The 27,077-nt window shown below is 44.1% G+C and overlaps 1 protein-coding gene across 2 annotated transcripts in view; it reads right to left on the reverse strand.

Moving 5' to 3' along the window:
- The window catches only part of insra (insulin receptor a), a 163,966-nt gene that overhangs the window by 14,585 nt on the left and 122,304 nt on the right, over positions 1 to 27,077 (reverse strand). For both annotated transcript variants that reach the window (XM_084327985.1, XM_084327986.1), the window contains 8 exons: positions 12,057 to 12,224; positions 10,978 to 11,176; positions 9,767 to 10,062; positions 8,845 to 8,984; positions 4,856 to 5,015; positions 4,258 to 4,360; positions 3,723 to 3,790; positions 796 to 1,025 (listed from right to left, as the gene is read on the reverse strand). In XM_084327985.1, the coding sequence (XP_084184111.1) occupies positions 796 to 1,025; positions 3,723 to 3,790; positions 4,258 to 4,360; positions 4,856 to 5,015; positions 8,845 to 8,984; positions 9,767 to 10,062; positions 10,978 to 11,176; positions 12,057 to 12,224 (1,364 nt within the window). The remainder of the gene's footprint in view (positions 1 to 795; positions 1,026 to 3,722; positions 3,791 to 4,257; positions 4,361 to 4,855; positions 5,016 to 8,844; positions 8,985 to 9,766; positions 10,063 to 10,977; positions 11,177 to 12,056; positions 12,225 to 27,077) is intronic.

Below are 27,077 nucleotides of genomic sequence, written 5' to 3' on the forward strand. Positions count from 1 at the left end.
ACTACACCATATTTAATCTATTTTATCCATTTATTACAAAACTATTTGCACTACATCTCTAACTCATTTTTGCAATTCATCATTTTGTACTTTATATTTTTTTGTATTTTATATATATTTTTTTTAATCCACTTTTTCTGTTTTTTCTCCCATCCCAATTTAGTCGTGCCAATTCCCCCCTCTCCTGTCTTGATCGTTGCTCGCATGTGCCCCCCACTGGTCGGTCGTAGGGAGGGTTGAAGAATCTATCGTATGTCCCCTCCGATACATGCAGAGTCAGCCAGCCACTTCTTTCCACCTGCCAGCGCGGACTCTCATTGGCGAGGTGTAACGTGTGGGAGGCTCACACTATCCTCGACATCTCCTGTCCTTGCTGTGCAGGCGCCTTGACCGACCTGTAGGAGTCGCTGTTTACAATGACCAGATTACCACCCATCGACTTCCCTCCCGCTGACTCTGCCAATTGAGTCAGTATGACGGCCGGCCCAAGCCGGAGGCAACGCTGACAGCCGGATTCGATACCGGTGTCTCTCGCGTTGGTGACGAGCGCTTAGACCGCTGCGCCACCCAGCCGCCATAGTTTTGTATATTTTGTATAGTGTTTGGTCTTTATTTTTTTTTTTTTTTTACTGTATATGAAGCACAATCTCAGGAGGCTCATACAGAACCAAGCATTTCACTGTAATGAAACCTTATATGTGACAGACAAATAAAACAAAACTTGAAACTTGATATAATTTCAGTGATGTGGGTTCTGTATCTGACGAGTGTTAAACCACAGCGTGTCCTCCTCACCACGTGGTGGCAGGTGAAGGCCTTCATGACGGAGGCCTCGTTGAGGAAGTCGATGCGCTCCCTCAGGCTGGCCGACTCGTTGACCGTCTTGACCGCCACGTGGGAGTCAGGCTCCCCCTTGACCAGGTCCTTGGCGATGCCCTCGTACACCATGCCGAAGGAGCCCTGGCCCAGCTCCCGCAGGATGTTGATCTTGTCCCTGGAGACCTCCCACTCGTCCGGCTCGTACACTGCAGGGGGCAGGACGGTTAGCGGCGAGACGTCTCACGAGCACTGCCTGCTTTATACTGTATGTTACCACATCGACACGAGCACTGCCTGCTTTATACTGTATGTTACCACATCGACACGAGCACTGCCTGCTTTATACTGTATGTTACCACATCGACAAGAGCACTGCCTGCTTTATACTGTATGTTACCACATCGACAAGAGCACTGCCTGCTTTATACTGTATGTTACCACATCGACACGAGCACTGCCTGCTTTATACTGTATGTTACCACATCGACAAGAGCACTGCCTGCTTTATACTGTATGTTACCACATCGACACGAGCACTGCCTGCTTTATACTGTATGTTACCACATCGACACGAGCACTGCCTGCTTTATACTGTATGTTACCACATCGACACGAGCACTGCCTGCTTTATACTGTATGTTACCACATCCATCTCTACACTAGCCTTCCGACACTTACAAAAGGTGATATATAGTCAGTGTTTTCTACATGAACTAGTTCAGTTCACACATTTTTTTATGAACTAGTTCAGATCATAGTTCACAATTCAACATTTTTAACTAAAGTTCATGGTTTAAAAAATTAACTAGTTTATAGTTAGTTATTTTTTTCCCAATACGATGCTGCAAGCTATTATTTGTCAAAATGATTGCCACAACCCATATAGAACCACAGACGGCAATCAGAATACTGCCATTTCCATTGCACTGTGATTATTTATCAGTGTTTCCCTTCCCCTACCATTACCTTGAAGGGGCGTAACGAGTCTCTCTCTCCGCATGCAACACGCACACACCGAAACCTTTGTGTGTGTGTGCGCCCGTCCCAAATCTGGCACACTTTTGAGCGAAGTTATACTGTGATAGAGCGCTGCGAATGAACGCGTTCACAATTACGTTCATCTAGCGGAAATACAGTACGTTCAGTTCACGTTCGCCCAAAATATGAACGATCGTTCATTGAACGTGTTCAGGTACATCACTGTATATAGTAGTAATAGTAGTAGTAGTAGTAGTAGTAGTAGTAGTAGTAGCAGTAGTAATAGTAGTAGTAGTAGTAGTAGCAGCAGTAGAAGTAGTAGTAGTAGCAGTAGTAGTAGTAAAGTAGTAGCAGCAGCAGTAGTAAAAAAGTAGTAGTAGTAGAAGTAGTAGTAGTAGTAAAGTAGCAGTAGTAAAAAAGTAGTAAAGTAGTAGTAAAGTAGCAGTAGTAAACAAGTTGTAGAAGTAGTAGCAGTAGTAAAGTAGTAGCAGCAGCAGCAGTAGTAGGAGTAAAGTAGCAGTAGTAGTAAAAAAGTAGTAGTAGTAAAAAAGTAGTAGTCGTTTTGGCAGTGACTGAAAAGGTACAGGCTGAAGCATAATGAGTATATATGCCTGTCCTATATTCTTCTTCAATTATGCCTCCAAAACTAAAACTAAAATAATAACAAAATAAATATTATTCACATTTGTAACCCTAAAAAAATAGCTATACAAACCATATTCTTTTTAAACCAGGAGTGAATTACTTATTCTTAAATAATATAGTATATCAGCATTGTTCCACAAGTTAACCCCAACAATAGAAATACATCTCCTTTTAATCCCTTTCTTAGCTTTTTGAACAGTAAACAAATTCATAGAGATATCTTCTTGTTATCATGAATTAATGACATTCCTAGAGCAAATGAACTAAAAACAAAAACCTGGGGCCTCTAATAATTTGATTTATAGTATTGATTTATTTTAACGTGTTGTATTGGAACATTCCACATTGTTATATATATATATATATATATATATATATATATCACATTATGATGAATTGAAAATGGGGGACCCTGATGTAAACAAGACAAAAGTCTTTCTCTGGTCTGCATCCCCAATTGTGTGTATTGAGCCGTACAGTATTGTACCCATTCATAAATTCCCTTTTTCTTTTTTGATCATGATTATCTCCTTATATAGAAATAACTTGGCTTTTAGTCCACAGAACGTGTGTGTATCATGTTACTGCAAGACATGTTATTGAACGTTGATTTGCTGTCAAATGAATTGCCATAAAATAAAATAAAAAACACCCACTGAACTACATAGGGAGGTGTAGTGGTTACGTCATTGGTGTTTCCCACGCGGTCCACCCTCCTTGAAATGGCAATGTATTTCCAATGGACCCATTTCAAAATTGTCTCGTTTAAAACAAATAAAGCATGAACATTGGCATGGTGTACCTTTCTGTGTGTATTCATCCACAATCTATAGCTCAACATGAAAAAATTCACAATTAATCGTAAAAGTAGCTAAATAACAACGTTTATGTTTTAGTTCACTGAAGAACTACACTTCAATTCACTTTCGCGCTGCCGACTGTCAACACAGACGTACCACCGTGTATTAGGCGACAGCACTGAACGACAGGCGTTCTACTGGTAAGTGTAGTTATTTTTTAACGATGAATTAAAAACCTTATAACTAACTTTATTTCAACCAAAAATGCTTAAACAATAATGTTAGTGATAGAAGGGAACTCGTTTTGTGCAAAAATGGAAAGCTTGCCAATGTTCATGAGGCAGAATTATTACAATAGCCAATAATACATTTTCCCAATGATAAATCCCTATAGGGGTGGACCGCGCGGGAAACTAAAGTGACGTCAGACTACACCTCCGTGACCTCCCTATTGAGAATGGCTTAAATGTCATGACTTACTATCATTAGCGCTCAGGTACTCCGGGTTTGAGGAGGCGTAGATGGGCCCGCTCGGCCCCTGGGTTTGCCTGAGAGAAAGAAATGTGGTGAAGAGATAGTAGAATAGTAGTTAAGATAAGACATTCCTTTATTGATCCCCTTGGGGGAAATCTGGGCGTCATAGCAGCATGGGGGAGCGGGGAGGGGAGGTACAGGTATGGTGAGGGTAATAGTAGAAAGACATAAATATAAGCAACAACATTGTATCTGAATATAAAGATATGAGAAAAATAAACAGTGTAAACAAAGGTGAAAATGAGGGTCTGTGTGCCCTGTATCAGTTATATTACAAGTTACAATACATACATTTGAATCTGAATTCTATGAATCTATTCAACTAGTAAGAGTAAAAGTAAACTGTATACACAAGGTGCAGTATACACAAGGTACCCTAACTGGCACGATATACATCATATGTCCGTGCAGGTTTTGGTGGTTAAGGAAATAGAAAATAGGATGAGAGAAGTGAAAAGAGGGCGTAGGAGACTTCACTCACTTCTTCTTAAACATCATGAAGGCCACGGCCCCCACGCACAGCAGGATGGCCATGCAGATGGCTGGACCAATCACAATCTTCAACACGCTGGAAGGATCCACTCCTGGTAAACAAATCCACCCACACAATGAGCCATGTTTTTAATCACCAAACAAGCCCTCTGATAATACCCACTCGCTATGACCGGCTAGGGATTGGATTATTGACTGCACTGTGAGGCAGAAGCTAATTACATTGTGATCATTAGATCGATACTATATTTACATATCCCTTACCTACTTTTACTAGTTACTGTATACCGCTGGCCAGTATGATTTACTACCATACTTGTATCACTGTAGATAATAATACTATAACACTGTACATGCATCTGATTAGCACTATTACTCAGTAGTACTCATTTATAAATTTTATACCCAGTTGAATCACCTGTATATTGTATGTTACATTTGCACTCTGGTTGGATGCCAAACTTCTGAATCTAATCTAATAATTAGTGTCTTTAAGCCTGATAAAGAGTGGGGAGGTTGAGGAGGAGATGGATGGTATAAACTAGGTGCAGGTGTGCACCGTGACAGGGGGTCAGACAGGGACTTACTCAGGTCCGTTACGTAGAAATGTGTGGGCTCGGTCCAGGAGCCGTTGCCGGCCAGGGAGGTGGCCCGGATCCTCACGGTGTAGTTCCCGGGGTGCACCACGCGCAGCTTGCAGCCCGTGGCCATCTTGTACATGTTCCTGGACACGCAGTGATGCAGCTCCTGAACACAGACACAAAGGCAGGTTCTAAGTGGGCTCTTCTTTTTTCCCCTCTACTTATGGAAATCTTTATTGTGTACTTTTAAATTATTGTTAGTTTTTTCCTTTTCATAAAAGTGAACTTAATTTTTTTATGTAATCTTGCTGCAATTAAGAAAAAAGAAAAAAGTATTACAAAAAGAAAAAAAGGCACACAGGCGAGGTTAGCACGAGCAAGACCCAGAAAAGGAAACAACAATATGAGGAGGACTGAAAAACACCTCATCCGCAGCTTCCGAGAGGTTTTAAAAGAGAAAGACAAACACAAGGTTAAAATAACTTGTTGACTCGCGAAGGCTTAGGTGCAGCCCCCCCCCCCCGCCATATTAAATCACATTTCTTGTTTTGACGTTGGGAACATCAGAGTTGTTTTTTTGTTTTTCCACAGCTAAAAAGGTCAGACAGACGTATGCAGCCTTCGCCACGGCAACTGAACAACAGCACCGACGCAGCTGTGCTAAAATTATCTTTCCATTAAAAGGGGAACAATGACCGTTTAAAGAAGATTTATATTGTTCATGGGTTAATGCAACGTGTTGGAACAAAGCACACAGAACGCCCCGCCAACCTTTTTGGGGAGAGAGTAATCAAAGTAATCTCAACAAGGAAATGAATGCAGCGCGAAATGACAGTGGATAAAATACATATTCAATAATAGACAGAGTACCATTTTCTGGAAGATGAAAAGCTTCTAAACCTTGGGCAGGAATATCTTATATTTCTGAGTTTGTTTGTTTTCCAGTGATCTTTGATTTAATGAGTTTACCACCAAAAGGAGGTTAGGAGATCAGTGCAGCAGGGCTGGTTTTAGGCAGCTTGATACATGTTGCAGTTATGCAAGTCATTTCCTGACTCAAAATTACTAAATATCGCCACCGATATCACCATTGCTACTCTCACCCAACCCTACTTCTGAATCTGACTTGTAAACAAAAAGCAAATCGACCAAATTGATGAGCAGCACTAGTCTGATGTAGCCTGTGTACTCCAACCACGCTGCCCTCTGCCTGCACCGTTCATCTGGTCTGGGAGTCTGGTCAGGGAGTCTGGTCAGGGAGTCTGGTCAGGGAGTCTGGTCAGGGAGTCTGGTCAGGGAGTCTGGTCAGGGAGTCTGGTCAGGGAGTCTGGTCTGGGAGTCTGGTCTGGGAGTCTGGTCTGGGAGTCTGGTCTGGGAGTCTGGTCAGGGAGTCTGGTCTGGGAGTCTGGTCAGGGAGTCTGGTCAGGGAGTCTGGTCTGGGAGTCTGGTCTGGGAGTCTGGTCAGGGAGTCTGGTCAGGGAGTCTGGTCAGGGAGTCTGGTCAGGGAGGCTGGTCTGAGAGTCTGGTCTGGGAGTCTGGTCTGGAAGTCTGGTCAGGGAGTCTGGTCATGGAGGTCATTCACATGGCTGTCATCTGCAAGTGAACGTCTCGGGGGAGGCCTCAGAGTGCAAACTATATTGTCCCTAATTCAATGAAAAACATTACGTCTTCCAACCAGGAAGCTGGTGATTTCCAAGTGAGAAGGATCCTCCTCCGCTCTATAATAAGAGAGGGAAATGCAATAACGTCTAAATTGGCTGGCACGCAAATTCTGAATGATTTCAGGAACGCCAGAGATGGCAATCAGAGGACGTGGTTGCAGCTCGTCTGGCTTCAGAATAATGGAGCCTACTGTATGTACTGTACTACTTTCAACTGGATACGGTTCAATCCAGCACATGAAGCAGTAGAGCTAATCCTATCAGTCCCCCAGTTATAATAACTATAACTATAACGCATCACTGCGCCTCACTGCATCACTGAGCACAGGGTGACGGTACAGTCTGGCATCATCTTCCTGGACACACTTTACAATTTTCTATATATATCTATATATATACTTACGAGATTTGCACTACATCCATATCTCATTTAGCCTTGGTCATTTTGGTCATTTTGTACTGAATTAATTCTCCCAGTTAGAGGTAAATTATTCCATCTGTGAAAACCGGATGATTTGGTTTGAGACCAGTGCAGGCAGTGTTGCAGCACATTATATTCATCCTGGCTGGTTATCCACCAAATGACGCTTCAGAGACGGAGAGGTAGTTTCAGACATAGATGCCTAGTCTCTGCAGAGGCCACAGCTGAGTGCATCTCAATGTGTTTGTGTCTGGTGTTTCTAGACTCTACGTTTGGCCTTCACACCTAGAGAGATGTCCTGACTGGAATGGTAAAGGTGAGAGAATGTCTGTGTGTATATTAGGAGTGTAAAGGTACACATATCCGTACCGAACCGTTTCAGTACTGGACTTAAGGTTCAGTACGGCTGTGTACCGAACGAATACAGCGGTACGTCGTTAACCACTAACGAACGCACGTGCAGAACCTTTTTTTGCGTGCAGAATTGAATTAAAAACTCGATTATTAATTTCAATATAGAATATTCGTTGACAGCCCTACAAGTACAATTAGTAACTGCACACTACATCACCCCTGAGTGGAACATGGAAAGCCAAACTTTCCCCCACTGTACCGAAAACCATACCGAACCTAGACTTCAAAACCGAGATACGTACCGAACCGTGGTTGTGTACCGTTACACCCCTAGTGTGTATGTGTGTGCGTTTGTATGTGTGTGTGTGTGTCTGTCTGTCTGTCTGTCTGTCTGTCTGTCTGTCTGTCTGTCTGTCTGTCTGTCTGTCTGTCTGTCTCTCTGTCTGTCTGTCTGTCTGTCCGTCCGTCTGTCCGTCAGTCTGTCTGTGTGTTTGTGTATGTGTGTGCGTATATGTTTGTGTATGTCTGTGTTTGTTTTCGTATGTATGTATGTATGTATGTATGTATGTATGTATGTATGTATGTATGTATGTATGTATGTATGTATGTATGTATGTATGTATGTATGTATGTATGTATGTATGTATGTATGTGTGTGTGTGTGTGTGTGTGTGTGTGTGTGCGTGTGTGTGTCTTTCTGTGTGCGTGCTCAGAGATGGGCAGTAATTCCATTAGGCCGACATGGATTTTAAATACATATTTAATTACTCTTGTGTATTTTGCAGCCGTCACAACATCATCACGTAATTTGTGACCAGATACTTGTGAGGAACAGTATTTTTGATTCTATGTATATATAGAACAATACTGTGGTGTATTAGTCTGGGAGGAGGTAGTCGTTGTGACTCAGCACTTTTTGTCGCCGTACTTCACCGCTTCAATAGCTCTCGTCAGACAGTTATATTCTTGCAGTAGAAAACGCACTCTGCTCAGTCACAGTCGCTTCTTGTAAGATGTAGCCAGATCTTGGACTGCGTGTGTGACACTGTATACGTCTAGGATCACGTCTCTGGCCTAGGATTAGTGTACGTGTCAGCTACCTAGCGAGCCAATCGGCAGTCACTTTAGGTTTTTACAGGCATGGTGATCGGACGAAAGATGGCGTCAGAATAACCACTGAAGTACTAGGATATCAGATATTTTTACATATTTTGGTCTGTAGTACCGACTGATTCAGTCGCTGCAACTGTGATATGTACAGATATAGACATAGTATATCTACAGATAGGAGGCATGTACAGACATACTCTAATTTAACATATGAGACATAACCTAATGTATATATCTTATACCCAGTTTAATCACCTGTACATTGTATATTACTATTGCACTTTACCTGTTACATTTGCACTCTGGTTGGATGCCACACTTCTTTTCATTATACTGTACTTGTGCTGTATGATGACAACATTTTAATCTAATCTATATGTGTGTGTATGTTTGTGCCTATAGATGTAGTGTGTGTGTGTGTGTGTGTGTGTGTGTGTGTGTGTGCTCACCTCTGTGTCTCCTATCTTCTTGTAGTTGACCTCATACAGGATGATCATGCCGTTGGGGGCGTTGGGCTCCTCCCATTTGATGTGCACGGTGTACTCTGCCACTTCATAGGTGATGAGACCCGCGATGTTGTCAGCCTTGTCTGTGGACGACACATGACGATGGAGCTCAACATGTATTCACCAATACCATAGGATTTTATTTATTTTTTTATTATTGCAAAACAAAAATTATTAAAAGTCAGTACTCAACACACAATGCATAATGAAACTAACAATCAAGGTGGCTAAAATGACATGCAAGTACAGAAACAGAAAACAAACAAAAAAGTCTATAATAATATTTTACCGTATACAGTATATATCCAACGAAATTACCAATTATACCAATGCCTTATACAGGATATACCCCTAATACCTATTTTCTAAAACCCTACACACATATGCTCCAGCTCGAACCCCCCCCTCCCGGACCCCTCCTTGGATAGTACCTCCATTATCCCTCACTCCTAACCAGACACTACCATTATAAGCTAGCTTTTATTCTCTCCACCACTTCTAACCACATTGACATTTTGGATTCGTTGAGACCCAGAATTCTTGCTGTAGATATTTCTTGATAGGATTTCTATACACCTTTTTCCCCCCCTTCAACTCTAACTAAGTGGATACTATGGCGCTTTTACAGTTTTTATCCAGATCTTAAAGCTGCAGTAATTATTTTCTGACCACTGGAGGGCAGCATGGAGCCACTCCAAAACAAACCCTTAATTTCTCCCAAAACTAAAGCCTCGTCTTGTTTCCCCAAAGTAATCCTTTTAAACATGTTGCTTTCCCCAGTTTTGATTAGAGGATCAAGAAAGGGAGGCAGATCGGCACACCCCCGGCTATGGGTGTAATCCCCGGCTATGAGAGTAATCCCTACCTTCCGGCATGGTGCGGGCGCTGACGTAGGCAGCCATGCTGCAGCGGCCCGGGTCGTTGGGGTGGTTGCAGGCGTGGATCTCGATCTGGTAGCTGGTGAAGTGGCGCAGGTTGGAGATGATGGTGGAGTCCTTGGCGTGGACCGTCACCACCGACTTGGTGCTCTCGAAGTTCTCCTCCTCGTCCTCGCCCCCCTCGCCGGGGCCGCGCGTGCCCACCGTGAGGCTGGGCGCGGTGGTGAGGAAGGGGTGCGTCCGGTTGGCCACGCCCACCACGGAGCGCCGCTGCCTGCTGGGTCTACAGGGAGGAGGAAGGAGAGGGAGGGTGAGAAGCAGGTGACGTTGTCGTCTCGAAATGACGCCTCGTTATGTGTTTTCTTTAGTGGTCAGGAAGTGAACTGTGGGGAGTGACGGTGGCTCAGGAGGTAGAGCGGTCCTCTGGCAATCGGGAGGTTCCCGGTTCGATTCCCGCTCCTCCCAGGCAGCGTGTCAAGTGTCCTTGAGCAAGACACCTAACCCCTAACCCCAACCGTGCATGGTTGCCTCAGTCGTCGGTGTGTGAATGTGAATGGGTGAATGTGAGGAACAAAAAATTGTAAAGCGCTTTGGATAATTGACCATTTAACTCAAGTTAAAAGAAAGAGTCCATCCTAGACGACCCACATGAATCCTCGTCTGCGTCTTAAACAGAACCAGACCAGACCTCTCATCCCCCCATGGACCAGAGAGGATCTGAACACATGGAAGCCTTTATGTGGAATGCATGAACAGGGTATCTGCAGGTTTCAACAAGTTCAATCTAAGACTTTTTAAGACCAATTTAATACCACTTGGAGCAAAAATGTATACCAATTACCCGACCATACTAGCCAAAAAAAAACACATGGCGACACTGAACTGGTGGCTGCACTTTGCATGCCGATTTAAATTCCTGCACGTTCCATACAAGCTCTCGCCAGACACACCAAGCTCCCGGTAGCCCCGCAAAAAACAACGACTTGAATACAAAAACAGTTCATATATTTAATATTATTTCATCTTCCGACAGCCGGGCTGCCCCCCCAAAGATTTAATACACGTGCAAATTAAATGTAATACCCCGCAGATACCCTGATGAAGCTGAATGGAAAGCAAGGTTGAAGGTGAACAGAGTTCGACAAGAAACTCTCAACCAGGCGTCTAAAAACCGGTCTATCTTCCAGATATAACTCACTTGATCTCGAAGACCTCGTTGTGGAGGTAGTTCTCGAAGGTCTTGCGGTACTCCGAGTCCTCCTTCTCTTTCTTCAGCTCCTTGTCGGTCTTGGGGCAGGCGCAGCAGCGCGCCCCATGGCCCTGCTCCTCCGTCTGGTTCCACTTCTCCTTCTCCTCGCTGTCCACCTGCGTGGGCACCCTGGACGGCAGCTTCATCCCTGGGGGGAGACGGACAACCACACACACACACGTGTCCACACAGGAATAGAGAGCGCACACACATCCAGGAAACACACACACACACACGCACACACACACACAGCCAGCCAGCGGGGCATGTCAGTCATTGCCAGTCCCCAGACCATCACTCTTTCAGGCGGAGAGGAATGGGTAGTGAGTGACACAACCTCCCTACAGACCGGACCCTTCTCTGGGACGTGTGTGTGGGAGTTTTAAACACGGTCCAGGGGGCAGCGTCTGGGCTTACGGGCTGGAGCGGTGCGATCGATCGCTCTGAACCTGGACTGAACCCGCATTTTAAGAGCAATACTGGCTTCACTCTGAACCACCCGCTGAGCCACTGATCTCGTCCGTTAACACCCCCCGCCTCCCTGCCCTTGGGCTTTAAGAAGCACGGTCATATTCCGTCTTGTTTTTATTCCGACAGCCAATTGCAGAATTGCTCTTATTGTGACCTCTTAAATGGGAGTGTCTAAATAACAAATAAATGCAAGTAAATATCTCTCATCTTATTAACATGGTTGTGTCCTTTGCTAGAACCTGTACACTCCTGATACTGATTGATTAGATAAGCCTTACCCGTTTTATCTGAATCTGTGCTAGAAATGCTCACAACAATAAGTCAGTGTTAACAGGCTACATGGTGCATCACTCAGGAGATCAGTCACACTTCATCACCCGGAGCGTGTCGGGCTGCAGAGGAGCCTCTAGGGGAGACAGCTCATCCTCCTAATGGAGGACTGGCACTGTCACTCTCACCCCCCCCCCACACACACTCCTCCTCCTCCTCCTCCTCCTCCTCCTCCTCCTCCTCACACACACACAGTCACTGGCACTCTCTCCTCTACACACACTTACCCTTCTGACAGTAATCAAACTTGTAGAGCTCGCTGGCCTCGGGCTGGCGCTGGCAGAACACCAGGTAGTGGGTGATGTTGCCGTTGGGGTCGTTGGGGGGCCTCCACTTCAGGATGATCTGGGAGGAGGAGTTGGACGAGGAGATGGGGTCCAGCGGCACCGAGGGTTCTGGGCAGGACGGGAAGACAACAGGGCTTTAACACATTGGGTGCCACGCCCCTTCCGGAAGTGCATAGGCTCATGCCACCCATTAAACCCAGGTAATCGGTCACCTTGTTTGTAGAGCTAAATCTATATTCTATATTATAGCCATGGATTCAATACTATAGTCATTTGACACTGGGTTTCTTCCGGTCAAGATGCAAAAAAGGAAAAAAATTCCATCCATACGTTCCCGTTTTATACCGTGGTGAATATGAGTGTTATTTCGGAATGATCCGGGCCAATTCCTGAGAGGCTGGTTATAAGCCGCAACGTGTATTATAGTAAATGCATTGGCGTTTTGTCCCTACACACGCTACTTGAAAAAAATCAAATGCGTATGATCGGTATTATGTTTCATCATGAATACATGAAAGGGTGGGGGGGGGTCGTTTTTCGATGCTTTGATCGTCACCAACGGAATACGTTATGGAGTAGCGTTACACACATACGCTCGGATCGCAATGAAAACATTATTGGATCAACGCAAGATTGATATCATATAGCCCTTACCTTGACTAGGATGTACCCCAAAAAGAATATTCCAATTATATGATTCCAAGTATTCCAAGTATTGATGTCCATCGTTCCGCCAACATAATCCAACACAGAATCCACCATGAGAGTAATTGTTTCTTCTCAATCCGAGCATTAGAACCGCTACACTTGTCCGACTAAGAATAGTCCGCCCGGAGCTATATCATCGATGCACAGCCAAAGACTCAACGTTTCAAAGGATGTGCAATACCGGCCGCATACCACCAGGCGGCGGCATTGGACTTTTGCGATCTTATTTTATACTCATTTTATATCTACACTTTATGCATTGCTTTTATTTGGTCAATTCTCTGCTCGTTTTATGCCCGTCTATATTTATGCCAATTCCATGCTAATTGTATGTCTAGATTATGGCTGTGAAGCACTTTGCAATTCTTGTATGAAAGGTGCTATACAAATAGTTTATTATTATTATTATTATTATTATTATTATTATTATTATTATTATTATTATTATTATTATTATTATTATTATTATTATTATTATTATTATTATTATTATTATTATTATTATGATTTATAGACATGCAGCATAAGTTGCATTGGAATCAGTTTCTTTATAAAGCTATAATTAGAGACTGTTCAAATTATATTACTTCTTTATTGGAATGGACCTTTGGTCATATGGGCGTGGCTCTGAATGAGTTAAAGTGCCTAGAGTTTGTACTGAACTTCTGCTTTTGGCTTCTCTGCCCCCTGCCTCATGGAATACCCTGCAGGAAACTCTGAAACTAGACACTCTAGTGTCGATGGGTCGGTTTAGAACCTTGATGACCAATCAGGTCACCACAATATGTAATTGTTTTTAAATTGTTACCTCTGACTTTCTTTGTTTTTGAAAGAATTTCTAAATGTGCTGTGTCTGATGTTTCTGTATTTATTAATGCACATCACTTGTGAATATCGACAGGTTTCGTCGATATTCCAATGTACAGTTTTTTTCAATAAAATTCATTGTTTTGTAATTTTAATCAAGTACTTTGGTGCACCACTTTCTCCCCGGGCCCTTACAAAATCCAAGGTGTTTTTGGCTGGGCTCCGCCCATACTCGCAATGCGCTTTGAGTGACAGTCACCCACCTGCACTGGCAGATACGTTGTTGAGCGAATTGTTGATTGTGGGCGGTGGTTACAACCACAGAAAGAGCTGAGGTATGCAGATCATAATTCTTACACGTCACAGATACGCTAAATTCAGAATGGCTTGGTTTAGTGGGGGAGGATCTTGTCACAGCTGAACTAGAGGAATGCGCCTGAATGAGAATTTCACAGTGTTGGTACAACACCACATTTCTAGAAAACAATGCAAACCACTGGAAAAGGCCATTTATAAGATAGGGGACTTTTAAACACAACAGTTTCCCACTGGAGGCTAACAATGGCAAGTGACACACTCCAGTACCGGCTATTCTTCAGGTGAGCGAGAGGGGGGGGGGGGGAGGGAGGGAGAGAGAGAGACACACAAACACACACAGAGAGAGAGACACACACACACAGAGAAAGAGAGAGAGAGACAGAGACACACAAACAGAGAGAGGGAGCGAGAGAGAGAGAGACACAAACACACAGAGACACACACACAGAGAAAGAGAGAGACATAGACAGAGAGAGAGATGGAAACAGAGAGAGACAGACACACACATACACACAGAGAGACACACAGAGAGATACACAGAGAGAGAGACATAGACAGAGAGAGACAGAGACAGAGGCACACACATACACACAGAGAGAGACAGAGAAGCAGAGAGAGAGAAGCGGAGAGAGAGAGAGAGAGAGATAGAGAGAGAGAGACAGAGAGAGACATAGGCTGGAGATGAGCGAGTGAGAGACATTCACTGGAACAGTGTTAGAGCGACCATGCACACAATGAATGTCTCAGTGCCGTCAGTTCCAGGACTGTCCAGCCTGATTCAGATCGTCATGGTCTCTTTTATGGCATTAATAAATAATGTTTTATCTTGGGGGAAATTATGAATCAGAATTTCGGAATCTTGGCTGGCTGGGCCCATCACCGAGGTCGAGGTCTGGCACGCTGGCTGCCTGAGAAGGCGGGAGGCCTCGGGCTGGCCAACAACACCTGCGACGGTCCAGTTGTCCAGGATTAGTAGGGGATCAGTGAGAACAGCCAATAGCCTACAATACTTCTAAATACTAGCCGAATTATAATAACGCCTTACTGATCCTAAAAAACAAGGCTATTAGTGATATTATTATGTTACCTTAGGTGAGCGCCAGGACTCGAGGCTGTGTCGAGGCTTTTCAGAAACAATAGTCCACTGTCTGATTAAAAAGGCTAGGCGTGAGTGACAGGAAAATAAATGAATGCAACATAGTTTGACTAAAACAAACACTCACTACGGTAGGTGACAGGATCTAGGCTGAGGTGATTTGTAGAGGTGTGTGTGAACGTACCATACAGCCTCCAGGTAGCCCATTTCTCATCGGTCGTCTCCGTTGGCTTGGTGAGAGTCTCAATGCCTTATTTAATATAGATTTTGTTGCTTTGGCTAAGGGCTATTCTGCAATAGCAAAATGTTATATTGATAAAACACTGAGTCACATCGCCACTTGGAGACATATTCAGCAACTCTTTGGAGGCACTTTGAACTGCAACCTCTGTATGAAAAGTGCTATACAAATAAAGTTATTATTATTATTACGTGTATGCACCCGCTGCGGTGCTGCATTTTTCACTATCATTATATTAAATTAGCCATTGTTTTTTGTCCTGGCCCGCCATCCAATGGCTTGGGGAAAATTTGGCCCGTGGCCAGACCTAATTGCCGACCCCTGCTCTAAAGAATAATGCTCTTTATTCATACAATTAAAACCAAGGCGTTTTAGAAACAAACCTTCACCAGGGTCACATGACAAAGAAAGAACAATGGATCTTAAATACCCATATAAAATGGCCTCCACAGGGAAATCTTTCAAATGTGCATTTCGGCATTTCCCCTGTGCCGAAACGCATTGGTTTTAACTGTGTTAATAAAGAGCATTATTTTCAGAACATCCATCGGCCTTCAAAGAGTTCCTTCCAGTTCATTGGCTGAAGGACGAAGTTGCGACAGATCTTTTGTTTCTCTGTCACATGGGCGCAGCTCATGGTCAACGTCCGCACGACACCATCCAACCTGACGCGCTTGAGAACTTCTGCCGTCTTTGTCGTGGATATTATTGTAGGAAAACTTGTTTACACTCAGCAAAGTGAAGGATCGCAATAAGTATCGCTCTGGCGTCAGCGTGGAATCCCAGGTACCGGCTGACTCAGGTCCGGGTTCTGCCAGTATGTGGCTTTGGGTGTCGGCCCTTCAGATTTGTGTCGTGTGTCCATCACAGCGTGTGACACGTTTGTTCTATTGTGCATTAGTCACCGTGACTGTTGTGAAGGATCAGATTAAACCGAATATATATATTTATTTATGGATATATATTTAATAGTATTTGTATATCGTTTGATATCCCTTGTATATTCTTTGTACATATACACTGAATATCCCTTTAGTCTACTACAGCCCATAATAGTTCATTCTCTCATTGGACAAGAACCTGGCGCCAGCAGACAGGCCCCTTGAGTCAAGTTCAATAGTGCCGACGAACATGTCCCAACTAGCCCCGGTTCCGCGTAGGAATACGGCTACCGAAATACGAGTGGTACTATTTGTTCACCGTGCATATAAATATGGCGCAAGTAAAGTAGAACTTTCTTTTAGTCCATTAGTCCTTTACCCTCCAACCTAGTAACAGACGTGAAGCCTCACCCACGACCCACGTGTGGTGCAGTATGGCCTATTTGGCCCCAGAATAGGCATTGAGACCTCGTGTAAATTCATAGCTGAATTGTCATAGTTTGGCACTGTACCGTCGAGTGGGACGTATTTCTATTAAGTTAATAATAGTCTATTATGTATGGTGCATCGTGCGGTATCGAGTTCTAAAGTGAGTAGCACCCCCATCGCCTCCTCGTGTTATCTAGAAGCTTAACCAGGCTGGGCAGACCAAGTGTGGTGCTTGCATCCGAGGAGTTCTAGACGAGGACCGAGGGGGACCTGCACATTGGATTACCTACCCGGACGACTGCTGAGCCTATACGGCATGGAATATCTATTTGCTTTGGGTGCTTTGATTTGTGGAGCGGATAACAGCCAACGCCGGTGAGTGTTGGAATTACCCCCGAGAGGAGCCCAGGTGAGACGGCGCTCAACCCAGACCGAGGCCGCCTCGCTTCTCCTTCGTTGTGGACCTACAGCCTACAGCTACCGTCTACAAGAGGGCCCAAGTGTATTCATCTGTGGATCAAGATCCTGCGGGCACTGTGTTCTGTACCTGAATTCTCCCCAGGAATCGTTGGCCAGATGGGATGCAGCTGACGGCTCTCCAAACCCCCCCCCCCCCCCTTACTGACTTACAACCAGCAGGACCCCTTTAGTATCCCGCTATAATCCTTAAGTACCATCGCTATAGTTCCCTAAAGAACCAGGTTGTATACTTGCTTCCTGCGTAACCAGAGATTGGACATTCAGTGTTGATTTGCCTACGAATACTCATTTGCCTTACAAGTGCATTCAAATCATAAATGTAATTAAGTGAATGTTGTATATACCTTTTGCTATATTAAACCTTCGACTGTTATATTTGTGTGGACCTGATTTCATATGTGGGAAAGTGTTCATCATACTTAGATATCGTGTACTGTATGGCCAGAAGTTAAAGTACATCAAGCGGTAGTGGTTTAATGATACCATACTTATCAATACAGTCAGGGAATTGTACCCCTCAGTTACAGTGACGATGCAACATGTCGATGGTTGACGACGCGGGGGTGTTTTGTCCTCAACGCTTAGGGTTATTCTATTTGCACTGGAACAAACAAGCCGGACTCGCGCATCCAATTAACCTTTTGCTAAATAATGATTGACGTGGCGATCGACCAATCGAATTGCCTTTTATTTTTTAAATGACTTCCTGAGTCATCAGGAGAAGCGATGAGAGCAGGGTGGTCTGTGTTTAGATAGATAGGACTACATGAGCTTCCCCTTTACCACCTCGACCTTTCTCTCAAGTCAGAAGTAGCGGTGTCGACAGTGGCTCTGGAGGTAGAGCAGTCGTCTGGTAATACGGAGGTTCCCGGTTCGATTCCCGCTCCTCCCGGGGCAGCATGTCGAAGTGTCCTTGAGCAAGACACTTAACCCCTAACTGCTCCGATGAGCAGGTTGGCACCTTGCATGGTTGCCTCCGCCGCCGGTGTGCGAGTGAACAGGTAAAATTTGAGGAACAAATTGTAAATAGCTTTGGATAAAAGCGCTATATAAATTTACTACCATGTGTGCCTGGTGCCCGTGTATGGTAGTCATTGTGTAGTGTGACGTGTGCCTGGTGCCAGTGTATGGTAGTCATTGTGTAGTGTGATGTGTGCCTGGTGCCAGTGTATGGTAGTCATTGTGTAGTGTGACGTGTGCCTGGTGCCCGTGTATGGTAGTCATTGTGTAGTGTGATGTGTGCCTGGTGCCCGTGTATGGTAGTCATTGTGTAGTGTGATGTGTGCCTGGTGCCCGTGTATGGTAGTCATTGTGTAGTGTGATGTGTGCCTGGTGCCCGTGTATGGTAGTCATTGTGTAGTGTGATGTGTGCCTGGTGCCCGTGTATGGCAGTCATTGTGTAGTGTGATGTGTGCCTGGTGCCCGTGTATGGTAGTCATTGTGTAGTGTGATGTGTGCCTGGTGCCCGTGTATGGTAGTCATTGTGTAGTGTGATGTGTGCCTGGTGCCCGTGTATGGTAGTCATTGTGTAGTGTGACGTGTGCCTGGTGCCAGTGTATGGTAGTCATTGTGTAGTGTGATGTGTGCCTGGTGCCCGTGTATGGTAGTCATTGTGTAGTGTGATGTGTGCCTGGTGCCAGTGTATGGTAGTCATTGTGTAGTGTGATGTGTGCCTGGTGCCCGTGTATGGTAGTCATTGTGTAGTGTGATGTGTGCCTGGTGCCCGTGTATGGTAGTCATTGTGTAGTGTGACGTGTGCCTGGTGCCCGTGTATGGTAGTCATTGTGTAGTGTGATGTGTGCCTGGTGCCCGTGTATGGTAGTCATTGTGTAGTGTGATGTGTGCCTGGTGCCCGTGTATGGTAGTCATTGTGTAGTGTGATGTGTGCCTGGTGCCCGTGTATGGTAGTCATTGTGTAGTGTGATGTGTGCCTGGTGCCCGTGTATGGCAGTCATTGTGTAGTGTGATGTGTGCCTGGTGCCCGTGTATGGTAGTCATTGTGTAGTGTGATGTGTGCCTGGTGCCCGTGTATGGTAGTCATTGTGTAGTGTGATGTGTGCCTGGTGCCCGTGTATGGTAGTCATTGTGTAGTGTGACGTGTGCCTGGTGCCAGTGTATGGTAGTCATTGTGTAGTGTGATGTGTGCCTGGTGCCCGTGTATGGTAGTCATTGTGTAGTGTGATGTGTGCCTGGTGCCAGTGTATGGTAGTCATTGTGTAGTGTGATGTGTGCCTGGTGCCCGTGTATGGTAGTCATTGTGTAGTGTGATGTGTGCCTGGTGCCCGTGTATGGTAGTCATTGTGTAGTGTGATGTGTGCCTGGTGCCCGTGTATGGTAGTCATTGTGTAGTGTGACGTGTGCCTGGTGCCCGTGTATGGTAGTCATTGAGCCTGAATAGCCCAAGGTTGGTGCTACACAGTGGTGGTGAAGGAGGCAATTTCCAGCCTACATTGTGGGGAGCGCTTTGAGTGCCTAGAAAAGCGTTATATAAATGCAACGATCATTCATTCATTAATTAATTTACAGGCGGTGAACTTCGTCTGTGAGAACGTTGGGTGGCTTGTCACTTCGTTTAAGTCAGTGCAGCTCTGACAACACAGCTGCTGGTTTGATCGTCTTGTGATCACATAGCAGCAGTAACTATGGTGGACTGGACTGGTGGACAGGGCGCTAACCGTGGTTTTGGACAAAGACCTTCTCCCACAATGGAGAAATGTCAAGCCTAGTTACTGTATCATTGTTGTTATTTTTTTACAGTTGGGAGAATTGTTCTACATTTACATTACATGTCGTCATTTAGCCGACGCTTTTATCCAAAGCTACTCACAAGTTCTGTACGACAAGTCAGCGGGAAGGATACAACTCTTTCAGCTGAGTAACAATGTTCATCAAACAGTGCTGAAACGTGGGTGCTGCAGTATTGAGTGCATAGGCATACGACATAATAGTAGGAGGTACATGGTAGTATAGGACAGTAAGAAGGTTAGATTTATCTTTTGATTTGATTTCAGAAGAAGTGTGTTTTTAGTCGACAACGAAAGATTGGTCGGGACTCGGCTGTCCTAACTGTAGTGGGAAGTTCATTCCACCATTGTGGAGTACAGTAAACTGTACTGTAATATTACCAAGTACTGAAGTAGGCACTGCATTATCACTGGAGTATTAAGGAGAAGATAAAGATAGAAGTTATATATAGGAGGTACAATAATTCCACTATATACTACATACTATGACCATACTATAAGATAAGATATTCCTTTATTGATCCTCTTGGGGAAATGCAGGCATCATAGCAGCATGGGGGAGGGGGAGGGGAGGTACAGGTATTAAAAACAAGCTGTGTAAACAATATAACAAGTCAATATAATTAACTAACTAACTAACTGAAATATACAGTATTCACATAAGGTGCAGTATGCATAATAAGGTAGTGTTATTGTCCTTTTTAGGTTCCTAGTAGTTGTAGTTGGATGTCTGGCAGCAGGCCCTGCCCACTGTTGTGGAGCCTGATGGCCGCTGGTATGGTATATCCCCTGACCATTCTACATCCCCTGACCATTCTACATCCCCTGACCATTCTACATCCCCTGACCATTCTACATCCCCTGACCATTCTACATATCCTGACCATTCTACATCTCCTGACCATTCTACATCTCCTGACCATTCTACATCTCCTGACCATACTTGGGGCGACAGTGGCTCGGGAGGTAGAGCAGTCGTCTGGCAATCCGGAGTTTCCCGGTTTGATTGCCGCTCCTCCCGGGCAGCATGTCGATGTGTCCTTGAGCAAGACACTTAACCCCTAATTGCTCCCGATGAGCAGGTTGGCACCTTGCATGGTTGCCTCCGCCATCGGTGTGTGAATGTGAGTGAATGGGTAAAATGTGAGGAACTAATTCTAAAGCACTTTGGATAAAAGCGCTATATAAAAATGCAGCCATTTACCATACTACATTTCCTGACCATACTACATTTCCTGACCATACTATATCTCCTGACCATACTACATCTCCTGACCTGACATACTACATCTCCTGATCATTCTATATATTCTCCTGACCATAATATATCTCCTGATCATTCTATATATTCTCCTGACCATAATATATCTCCTGACCATACTACATATCCTGACCATACTACATGCCCTGACCATACTACATATCCTGACCATACTACATCTTCTGACCTTAATATATCTCCTGATAATACTATATATCCTGACCATACTACATCTCCAAAGTCTAATGGATGAGAGGGTTGATGTGGATGAGCAGTTTGGCCTTGTTACCTGCATGAGGGGCTACACACTCACTGAACCCTGGCTCTTAAGAGAGACGGAATCCGACTCGGCACTCTCCAAGAACAATGAAAACAACAATGCTTTCATTTCCTATGTTACCGTCTGGTGTTCTGTGCTGCTCTGCTAACCCTGTGTTCTGCCTACAAGGTTGAGACATGGCAACACACTGGGAAGTGAGGCCACGGGGCCAAAGCACCTGGTAAACCTGCACCATGAGAGGACGACAGATTTCACTATCTGCACCAGGAGTTCAACCAAGATGGGTTTCTCCATTCTTACACCATCCTGGCCTAAATCATCCTGTACATCTGTCACCACCAACAAGCTGTAACAATCAACATGTACCCGTCTAGACTGTGACTAGACTGCACTTTGAACTGTATATCATGTATTATGCATGAAGGACTTCACGGTTTGACTAAATATTGTATTTTAGCAATGTTATCATAGCCTGCAATGTAACCACGTTTGTTTGTTTGTTTGAGGTTTTTTGAGTTTATGCTGTAAAACAAATTTGTGTTGTTGATAACAGAACAAAGTTGTGTGAGCAAAACGAGTTTGATCTGCTCAGTGATCTGAGATCAGTTGCCCTGGTGTGAGAAGCTTTGAGTCAAAATGTCTGGTGTGAGAAGCTTTGAGTCAAAATGTCTGGTGTGAGAAGCTTGGAGTCAAAATGTCTGGTGTGAGAAGCTTAGAGTCAAAATGTCTGGTGTGAGAAGCTTTGAGTCAAAATGTCTGGTGTGAGAAGCTTTGAGTCAAAATGTCTGGTGTGAGAAGCTTTGAGTCAAAATGTCTGGTGTGAGAAGCTTTGAGTCAAAATGTCTGGTGTGAGAAGCTTTGAGTCAAAATGTCTGGTGTGAGAAGCTTTGAGTCAAATATCTGTGATTGGCACTAAGTGTTCCTGTGGCTTTGTGGTGGGATTTTACAGGATATACAGTACATTGCTAGACTGGTATTAAGACACTTTGTCTGTCTAGTATGGGCTTCTGGTAAATAGCAGGTGATTAGTTGTAAAAACACATCAAGGGTAAGTGACAAAACACCAAATTATGAATTTTTTTTTAAGGCAGATGCAAAAATATCACCACAGAAAAGCATCACCAAACAGAAGACAAAGTTTTACAGACATTTCTACGTCATGGAGTATATACGAGTATAAGGGGGCAGGAGGGGACGGCGAGAGTCGCGCTTCCTCGCCACAGAGTGATGATGACACCGTCACGTCTACTGATGGCAGGGCACACAGGTCCGACCACATTGTCAGACGTGGTTTCATCAACAACGCCATCGCTCTAATGACAGCTTCTCCCACAGACTAGGTGTGTGAGCCGCGCACGACACAGACCGTGAATCCGGTGCAGTCACCAGACAGGTAGAAAATAAATAAATAAAACTTCCTGTGCGTCTGGCCGGGCCATGTGACGCATCTGTTCCACGAGGAGATATATATGACCACTGTGTGACTGATGACTAACGTGGAGCACCGTGTGCATGAGGCGTCGCCAGGTAGGACGGTGACACCCCGGCGCCAATCATGCCATCTGTTTGTCTGTTCCCCTGCCAGGGACCTACGGTGGCAATGCCAGGAGATGAGGAGAGACATGCTGCACATTCAACACGCCAGACAACAATAGTGACACTACGGCTATTCTGGAGCACTGTAATTACAATTAGTGTCAAGAGAGAGAGGGAGAGAAAAGAATGAGCTCAATGACAAGCGAGAAACTCATAAGACAAATATTATAGATATGTTTACAAAAACTACACCCAGTTGTTGAAAATTAAATCGCATCAAATCATCTCCAGGGTTTTGAACCAGAACAAAGCAGAGTGATCCATCACTGGCAAGTGGCAACACGCCACGTACAGCCCGTCTAATGACAAGCCCTACTGGAACCTAGATGATCTATCTAGTAACAAGCCCTACTGGAACCTAGATGATCTATCTAGTAACAACAAGCCCTACTGGAACCTAGATGATCTATCTAGTAAGAAGCCCTACTGGAACCTAGATGATCTATCTAGTAACAACAAGCCCTACTGGAACCTAGATGATCTATCTAGTAACAACAAGCCCTACTGGAACCTAGATGATCTATCTAGTAACAACAAGCCCTACTGGAACCTAGATGATCTATCTAGTAACAAGCCCTACTGGAACCTAGATGATCTATCTAGTAACAACAAGCCCTACTGGAACCTAGATGATCTATCTAGTAACAACAAGCCCTACTGGAACCTAGATGATCTATCTAGTAACAACAAGCCCTACTGGAACCTAGATGATCTATCTAGTAACAACAAGCCCTACTGGAACCTAGATGATCTATCTAGTAACAAGCCTTACTGGAACCTAGATGATCTATCTAGTAACAAGCCCTACTGGAACCTAGATGATCTATCTAGTAACAAGCCCTACTGGAACCTAGATGATCTATCTAGTAACAACAAGCCCTACTGGAACCTAGATGATCTATCTAGTAACAAGGCCTACTGGAACCTAGATGATCTATCTAGTAACAAGGCCTACTGGAACCTAGATGATCTATCTAGTAACAAGCCCTACTGGAACCTAGATGATCTATCTAGTAACAAGCCCTACTGGAACCTAGATGATCTATCTAGTAACAAGCCCTACTGGAACCTAGATGATCTATCTAGTAACAACAAGCCCTACTGGAACCTAGATGATCTATCTAGTAACAACAAGCCCTACTGGAACCTAGATGATCTATCTAGTAACAAGGCCTACTGGAACCTAGATGATCTATCTAGTAACAACAAGCCCTACTGGAACCTAGATGATCTATCTAGTAACAAGGCCTACTGGAACCTAGATGATCTATCTAGTAACAACAAGCCCTACTGGAACCTAGATGATCTATCTAGTAACAAGGCCTACTGGAACCTAGATGATCTATCTAGTAACAACAAGCCCTACTGGAACCTAGATGATCTATCTAGTAACAAGGCCTACTGGAACCTAGATGATCTATCTAGTAACAACAAGGCCTACTGGAACCTAGATGATCTATCTAGTAACAACAAGCCCTACTGGAACCTAGATGATCTATCTAGTAACAACAAGCCCTACTGGAACCTAGATGATCTATCTAGTAACAACAAGCCCTACTGGAACCTAGATGATCTATCTAGTAACAACAAGCCCTACTGGAACCTAGATGATCTATCTAGTAACAACAAGCCCTACTGGAACCTAGATGATCTATCTAGTAACAACAAGCCCTACTGGAACCTAGATGATCTATCTAGTAACAACAAGCCCTACTGGAACCTAGATGATCTATCTAGTAACAAGCCCTACTGGAACCTAGATGATCTATCTAGTAACAACAAGCCCTACTGGAACCTAGATGATCTATCTAGTAACAACAAGCCCTACTGGAACCTAGATGATCTATCTAGTAACAACAAGCCCTACTGGAACCTAGATGATCTATCTAGTAACAAGGCCTACTGGAACCTAGATGATCTATCTAGTAACAAGGCCTACTGGAACCTAGATGATCTATCTAGTAACAACAAGCCCTACTGGAACCTAGATGATCTATCTAGTAACAAGGCCTACTGGAACCTAGATGATCTATCTAGTAACAAGCCCTACTGGAACCTAGATGATCTATCTAGTAACAAGGCCTACTGGAACCTAGATGATCTATCTAGTAACAAGCCCTACTGGAACCTAGATGATCTATCTAGTAACAACAAGCCCTACTGGAACCTAGATGATCTATCTAGTAACAAGCCCTACTGGAACCTAGATGATCTATCTAGTAACAACAAGCCCTACTGGAACCTAGATGATCTATCTAGTAACAAGGCCTTCTGGAACCTAGATGATCTATCTAGTAACAAGGCCTACTGGAACCTAGATGATCTATCTAGTAACAAGGCCTACTGGAACCTAGATGATCTATCTAGTAACAAGGCCTACTGGAACCTAGATGATCTATCTAGTAACAAGGCCTACTGGAACCTAGATGATCTATCTAGTAACAAGCCCTACTGGAACCTAGATGATCTATCTAGTAACAAGGCCTACTGGAACCTAGATGATCTATCTAGTAACAACAAGCCTTACTGGAACCTAGATGATCTATCTAGTAACAACAAGGCCTACTGGAACCTAGATGATCTATCTAGTAACAAGGCCTACTGGAACCTAGATGATCTATCTAGTAACAACAAGCCCTACTGGAACCTAGATGATCTATCTAGTAACAACAAGCCCTACTGGAACCTAGATGATCTATCTAGTAACAACAAGCCCTACTGGAACCTAGATGATCTATCTAGTAACAAGCCCTACTGGAACCTAGATGATCTATCTAGTAACAACAAGCCCTACTGGAACCTAGATGATCTATCTAGTAACAACAAGCCCTACTGGAACCTAGATGATCTATCTAGTAACAACAAGCCCTACTGGAACCTAGATGATCTATCTAGTAACAACAAGCCCTACTGGAACCTAGATGATCTATCTAGTAACAAGCCTTACTGGAACCTAGATGATCTATCTAGTAACAACAAGCCCTACTGGAACCTAGATGATCTATCTAGTAACAAGGCCTACTGGAACCTAGATGATCTATCTAGTAACAACAAGCCTTACTGGAACCTAGATGATCTATCTAGTAACAACAAGGCCTACTGGAACCTAGATGATCTATCTAGTAACAAGGCCTACTGGAACCTAGATGATCTATCTAGTAACAACAAGCCCTACTGGAACCTAGATGATCTATCTAGTAACAACAAGCCCTACTGGAACCTAGATGATCTATCTAGTAACAACAAGCCCTACTGGAACCTAGATGATCTATCTAGTAACAAGCCCTACTGGAACCTAGATGATCTATCTAGTAACAACAAGCCCTACTGGAACCTAGATGATCTATCTAGTAACAACAAGCCCTACTGGAACCTAGATGATCTATCTAGTAACAACAAGCCCTACTGGAACCTAGATGATCTATCTAGTAACAACAAGCCCTACTGGAACCTAGATGATCTATCTAGTAACAAGCCTTACTGGAACCTAGATGATCTATCTAGTAACAACAAGCCCTACTGGAACCTAGATGATCTATCTAGTAACAACAAGCCCTACTGGAACCTAGATGATCTATCTAGTAACAACAAGCCCTACTGGAACCTAGATGATCTATCTAGTAACAACAAGCCCTACTGGAACCTAGATGATCTATCTAGTAACAACAAGCCCTACTGGAACCTAGATGATCTATCTAGTAACAAGCCCTACTGGAACCTAGATGATCTATCTAGTAACAACAAGCCCTACTGGAACCTAGATGATCTATCTAGTAACAACAAGCCCTACTGGAACCTAGATGATCTATCTAGTAACAACAAGCCCTACTGGAACCTAGATGATCTATCTAGTAACAACAAGCTCTACTGGAACCTAGATGATCTATCTAGTAACAACAAGCCCTACTGGAACCTAGATGATCTATCTAGTAACAAGGCCTACTGGAACCTAGATGATCTATCTAGTAACAACAAGCCCTACTGGAACCTAGATGATCTATCTAGTAACAACAAGCCCTACTGGAACCTAGATGATCTATCTAGTAACAACAAGCCCTACTGGAACCTAGATGATCTATCTAGTAACAAGGCCTACTGGAACCTAGATGATCTATCTAGT

The sequence above is a fragment of the Notolepis coatsorum genome (genome assembly GCF_963971535.1).
Source record: "Notolepis coatsorum genome assembly, chromosome: 13".
Classification (NCBI taxonomy): domain Eukaryota; kingdom Metazoa; phylum Chordata; class Actinopteri; order Aulopiformes; family Paralepididae; genus Notolepis; species Notolepis coatsorum.